Below are 6090 nucleotides of genomic sequence, written 5' to 3' on the forward strand. Positions count from 1 at the left end.
GAATCCTTGGAAGAAAGAACGCGAACATTTGCTGCGTTCAAGTACTCTTTGAATGCTCGGAGCTTCCTGAATTCAAAGTCGTTCTTCCGGCATAGCGGTGACTCAGCAAACTTTAAAGTCGCTGTAGTTAACAACTTAAAGATTTAAAATATATTTCGCATATTTAAGTCAACATTTTCTCTATTTGACACGGTTGTTTTTACTTGATTGAACGTTAAATTCCCAGCGACAACATATTTTTTCAGATTATTCCGACGGTACATAAATGCAACATACTTTCCCGTCGACGCCATTTTTGCAGTTTTTTTGTGTCGTAGTCCAGCCAGCCCCTTTGATTATCCTGCGCAGGGACGCAGAGGCGTGTGTTGTTGTTTTCAAACCGGCCGAGGTTATGACTGGCGGGACCGAGTTTCACAAATCCTACAATAATAACGAGGACTCAGAGCACAGGATGGACGTGGACGCGGATTCCAGTCACATTGAAAGTGAGCGGGGAGAGCTGGACGGCGGTGTCCCGGCTGCGTGCTCCTCTAACGGCAGTGGCGCGGAAGAAGACGAGGCGGAGGCCGTCGGTCGCGCGAGAGAAGCCGGGGGCTCGAGTAGTCAGCACATCCCGGACGGAGGGATGTTCTGCGGCGGGAGGGAGCAAGAGGTGTCGGTCGAAATCGGAGAGACGTATTTATGTCAACGAGCTGATAAAACATGGCGTAAGTGTTCACTCAGTATTATTACAGTTACCACGTTAAAATAGCTGCTTAAAGATGGAAATAATAGACCCAATTCTATTCTTTTTTCTAACTTTAAGATAAAAACAAATCATTACCGGTAATTCATATCTGAAAGTTGCCTTTTCAACGTTGTAAATAGGCCAGTGTTGAATTTTAGTGGACTCAGTGAGTCATTATAATAAGTATGTAAGCTTGTAATGTCAGAGTTGGTTATTAATTTGTTGGGGTTTGGTGAGATATTCCCCCTCGTGGGATTAATAATAAAGTGTAAATTATATCCCACCTGGAGGATGCAAAGCTGGCATCAGACAGGATTCACACGAGTCCTGGAAAATCTGGAAAACCTGGAAAACAGAATTTTCAAGTGATGGAAAACGTGAAAAATATATGTTCTAGGAAAGCTTTTGCTCTCCTGACAAATTAATAGTGATCTTAGTTTATGGACTAGTATTAAGAATAGTAAGGTAAATGGCTTTTTTAATGTCACATTTATATTCTCTAATATTGATTTATATATAGACATTGACAGAGATCTCAATAACTGTTTGATTTTGCTCTCTTTTCAGATACAGCTGAGGTGATTCAGTCTCGACTGAATGAACAGGAGGGGAGAGAGGAGTTTTACGTTCACTATGTAGGATGTGAGTACGTCACTAGTTCGCCTGCCTTCCATTAAACCTATGACTGTGTAACCCCCTGTACCTACAGCTCTACTATGATCTTCATCTCGCTCTCTCGTGTGCGTGCAGTCAACAGGCGTCTCGATGAGTGGGTGGGTAAAGCCCGCCTCGCTCTGACCAAGACGGTGAAGGACGCGGTGAGGAAGAGCACAGAGATCGGAGGAGTGGGGGACCTGGGGGAACAGCCTGAGAGGAAGATCACTCGCAACCAGAAGCGCAAGCATGATGAGATCAACCATGTGCAGAAGGTCGGACACGTTTTATACGATACCGATTTTTTTTTTTTTTTTTGTGGTGGCACACTTCTAAACTAAGTACTCAATATTTATCTGATTCACAGACGTATGCAGAGATGGACCCGACAACGGCAGCTTTAGAAAAGGAGCATGAAGCGGTAAGGTTGACTCTGTGCAGCCGTTAGTTTGTCATTTCACTCCAACATTTATCTGGTTAAACAGACGTCGTGGATCTTGTTTCATTCTCCTCATCTCTCTCTCTCCCTCTCTCTCTCTCTCTCTCTCTCTCTCTTTCTCTCTCCCTCTCTCTCCCTCTCTCTCTCGCTCTCTCGCTCTCTCTCTCAGATTACTAAAGTAAAATACGTGGATAAGATCCAGATAGGAAACTTTGAGATCGATGCCTGGTACTTCTCGCCATTTCCAGAGGATTATGGCAAGCAGCCCAAGCTGTGGATCTGCGAGTACTGTCTTAAATACATGAAGTATGAGAAGACATTTAGACATCATCTGGTGAGTACAGCTTTCACTTCCGTCTCTCTCTTTTTTATTTTTTATTTTTTTTAAAGCAAACGGTCGAGGTTGGATTCAAACCCACAGCAACTGCGATGTCGACTGTCGCCTGTGTCAATCGGGAGAACATGAATGTTTACGAGTCGGTCTGCTGCACATTTTTAACTTCACCCGCAGCCATGAAATTATCTTTTTTTTAAGTTTTGTAACAGGTCAGAGTGCCTTTTTTGTTTGTTTACTTCGTCCTTCAGAGGACTTTTTGTCCCTCGTGCGATCAACACGTCGAGTCTGCTGATTTAACATCGGGACGTTGTAACTCACCCGATTGTTGTTTCCTTATTGTTGCTTTTTGCTCAGAGCAGAAGTTGCGTGTTGTCATCTCGCCCTTTTCTGGTTCTACTAATGGAGACATGAACGCATATTAAAACACACATTAAAGATGTTGCAGGTTTTGTGGACTTTTTTTTTTTTTTTTTTAACTCTGTGAATCTAACTCGGTGTAATTTAATTCATCGGTGCACCACATGCTCAAGTCCTTCGATCCGAGCACCCAAATGAAGTGATAACAGTGACTGAGTGCGTCCTCTTCGTCTCTCCTCAGTCTCACTGTCAGTGGAAGCAGCCTCCAGGGAAAGAAATCTACAGAAGAAGCAACATCTCGGTGTACGAAGTCGACGGGCGGGATCACAAGGTAAAAATCACGCAGGAAGACGTTCGCTGCGCCCGATGATGTCATCGGTTCAGTGTCTCTGCAAATAAAACCAAAACGTCCATCTGAATCATGTTTGCAGACACGTTTCTGACTCTCTGTTTGCAGATCTACTGTCAGAACCTTTGTCTCCTAGCAAAACTATTCCTGGACCACAAGACGCTTTATTTCGACGTGGAGCCCTTCATCTTCTACATCCTCACCGAGGTCAACAAACACGGAGCGCACATCGTCGGCTACTTCTCCAAAGTGAGGCTCCTTTCACATTCTTTAATCGGGTCCATTCAGGAAGTTAAACGCTCTTGTTTTAGTGTTCCTGAACGCAACGCTGCATCGTCCTTCAGGCCTGAGTAAGATGTAAAAGAAAGCATGTGCTACCTTTTTCATCCAGTAGATGTCGCCATTGAGCACCAGCATGAAACCAAAACAACCCTCGAGTCTTGTTCTCAGGAGTCGAGCACACTTTTTTTTTTTCTTCTCGTGACTTCTTGACTTAAACAGCTTCGTTCACAGGGGGGAGGAGCCAGCCGCCCACGACCTTATAAAACACGGAATCAACGTGAACCGTTTGTCTTTTCTGTTTTCAGGAAAAGGAGTCTCCCGATGGGAATAACGTGGCGTGTATTCTCACCCTGCCGCCTTACCAACGCAGAGGCTACGGAAAGTTCCTCATAGCTTTCAGTGAGTGAGCGAGCGTACCAGCGCTCAGTGCTGTCGATGTGTTTGTACTTCATCTTTGAGTTTTTTAAAATTTCATCATAAAGAGGTAAAAAAAAGTCTTTGGGCTGTTTTGTGCTGAGGACGAATACAAAACATGTTTAGTATGTTGAGGTTCAGTAAAACCCTGAACTTAAATCTCTCGTCTCTGAGTGTAAACTCTGGACGTTGGTCGATCTCAGACCGCCGGCTCAGTGTAAACAGGTTTCCATGGTTACCGTTTGTCTGCAGGTTACGAGCTCTCCAAGTTGGAGAGTGCGGTCGGCTCTCCGGAGAAGCCTCTGTCCGATCTGGGGAAGCTGAGCTACAGAAGCTACTGGTCCTGGGTCCTGCTGGAGATCTTACGGGACTTCAGGGGAACGCTGTCCATCAAAGATCTCAGGTAGACGCTCGGATCAGTCCACCGTCCAATCAGTGTTGTTGTCTCTCTCTCTCTCTCTCTCACGGCTGTGAGCTTGATCGCCCCCCTCTCTCCACGCTCCGTCTCCTCACAGCCAGATGACCAGCATTACGCAGAGTGACATCATCAGCACGCTGCAGTCGCTCAACATGGTGAAGTACTGGAAAGGCCAGCACGTTATCTGTGTCACGCCCAAACTGGTGGAGGAGCATCTAAAGAGCGCCCAGTATAAAAAACCACCAATCACAGGTGAGCCCGTCCATCCTCTCATATCGTCTTCCACGAGTCTCAAGACTCGCCACCAACTCCCCCGTGAGAAATCACGGCCCAGGATTTCTAGTTATCATCAACCAATCAGATTTATTGACTGAAAAACGGCGCCAGTTTGGACCCCAGCCAGTATAAAACAAGTGGCGTCTGCAAGAATCGGAACGAAGATCCCGACCCCCTCCCAGTTCAGAGTTTACGGTCTATGTTCCTTCCTCGACGTCTTCCTGCACTGACGCTTTGATCTCGTCTCCTTCACAGTGGACACGGTGTGTTTGAAGTGGGCGCCCCCGAAAAACAAACAAGTCAAGCTGTCCAAGAAGTGAGAAGAGGAGCTTCATCTTCACCTGAACACACCCTGCCTGTGACGTTCCTGTATATAGCTGTTAGTAGCATCTGTCTGTATTTTCTTAAAATATATATGAAAACAAACAAAAAAATCCACAAACGTGTGTCCAGATTTATTTCACCTTTATTTATATTATATTCATTTTCTTTTTTATTATTATTTTATTATATTATTATTATTATTATATTCATATATTCATTATATTCACCTTTATTCATTCATCGCTCTTAAAAAAATGCAGAAGTGAAAAATCCTGAAGTCCGTGAAGTGTCCACTTGAGGCGCCAGTAATACCGGAAGTCAGAAACACAACAAAAGCCGTTTTTACAGCATAAATAAAAATGTCTACAGCCTGGTTCAAAACACTAAATATGTCTGATTAGTTATCAATTAAATAGCCACGCCCAATTTAAAAAATAGCCCAGGTTGAACATAGTTTAAGAGTTACGGTTACTTTAATCAGCGCGCTATAAAAAGAACCAGACTGTCTGTTTGGTGTAATTCAGATTACAAACACAAGGGGGCAGCAGAGCGCCGACTCAGCCGGAGGTTGAAACGTACATTTTCAAACGGAAGTCAGAAACGTCACTCATCCTGTCAAACGTCTGATAACTGTCTGATCTAAAGTGACAGACACAAAGAGCTTATTATACACATCATTTAAAGAGACAACTCATGAAAACCAAACGTTAAGACGACTTTAGTTAAAAAATAAATAAATAAAAAAGGAAAAAAAAACCAACAACTTCAATCAGATTCAGTGCAAAAATGCTGCTGAAAGAGGAGCACGGACTCCAAACTAAACTAAACTTTAAAAACGCTTGTTACCCTGAAGTGAGTCCTGTCCGAGCTCGTGCTCGTGTTTCAAAGTGACGCTCGGTGTCACGTGGTCTCTGGCTGCAGATAATAATTAGCTCTGTCCCTGCAGCTGCTCGGCATTGATCTCATGTATTGATGATTCCATCGCTGCTGCAGATATGACGCCTCTGTGAAAGTTCATTAACAACGGGTTGTTTTTTTTAAGATCAGGGACAGCTCAGAGTACACATAAAATAACATGTTATATTCATTAGCTGATGATGCTCTCTCTTATTCAACGCCTCCAAGACACTGTTGAAATAAAACAGCACAGACACAAATTAAAGGGAGATTTTGTTTTATTTCAAAAAAGTACTTCAAAACCCACTAAGGTCATCGATAAGGCATTCACAACAATTCTTTCTTTTGGTTTTTTTTTTGGGGCGGTTGAGACAGATTTTGAACGCTTTCAGAGGGGTTTCCTAAAACAGGAGCACAGCTAAGGCACAGCACTACTCCCAGAAAGAGATCGAGTAAAATAAAAACAGGACAAGGTTAAACAGGTCGGGGTTGGAGGTCGACGACTGAACGCACCACTCGTGTCTTAACAAAACCAGGATTGTTTCACATCTTTTGTTACAAAACACGGATTTACAGCGACGCTTGTAAAAAAAGGTTCAGTTTAATTTTAAAACCA

At 43.6% G+C, this 6090-nt stretch overlaps 1 protein-coding gene across 1 annotated transcript; it reads left to right on the forward strand.

The window, feature by feature from the left end:
* Window positions 1–275: 275 nt before the first annotated feature.
* On the forward strand, window positions 276–4663 carry kat8 (K(lysine) acetyltransferase 8). The gene is made up of 11 exons (XM_079367105.1): window positions 276–707; window positions 1295–1369; window positions 1478–1656; window positions 1749–1802; window positions 1990–2154; window positions 2756–2845; window positions 2972–3112; window positions 3451–3544; window positions 3812–3962; window positions 4075–4229; window positions 4509–4663. Exons 1-11 carry the CDS (start codon window positions 392–394, stop codon window positions 4571–4573), a joined length of 1485 nt encoding a protein of 494 aa, XP_079223231.1. The 5' UTR covers window positions 276–391; the 3' UTR covers window positions 4574–4663.
* The last annotated feature ends 1427 nt before the right edge of the window (window positions 4664–6090 follow it).

This window comes from Symphodus melops (assembly GCF_947650265.1).
Source record: "Symphodus melops genome assembly, chromosome: 17".
Lineage (NCBI taxonomy): Eukaryota > Metazoa > Chordata > Actinopteri > Labriformes > Labridae > Symphodus > Symphodus melops.

What these genes read in the sequence shown, in the direction of transcription:
- kat8 (XM_079367105.1), top strand. Translation starts at nt 392, where the DNA reads ATGACTGGCGGGACCGAGTTTCACAAATCCTACAATAATAACGAGGAC. An exon ending in TTACGTTCACTATGTAGGAT is followed by an intron (nt 1,370 to 1,477) that starts GTGAGTACGTCA and finishes GTGTGCGTGCAG; the next exon opens with TCAACAGGCGTCTCGATGAG. An exon ending in CTGTCCATCAAAGATCTCAG is followed by an intron (nt 3,963 to 4,074) that starts GTAGACGCTCGG and finishes GTCTCCTCACAG; the next exon opens with CCAGATGACCAGCATTACGC.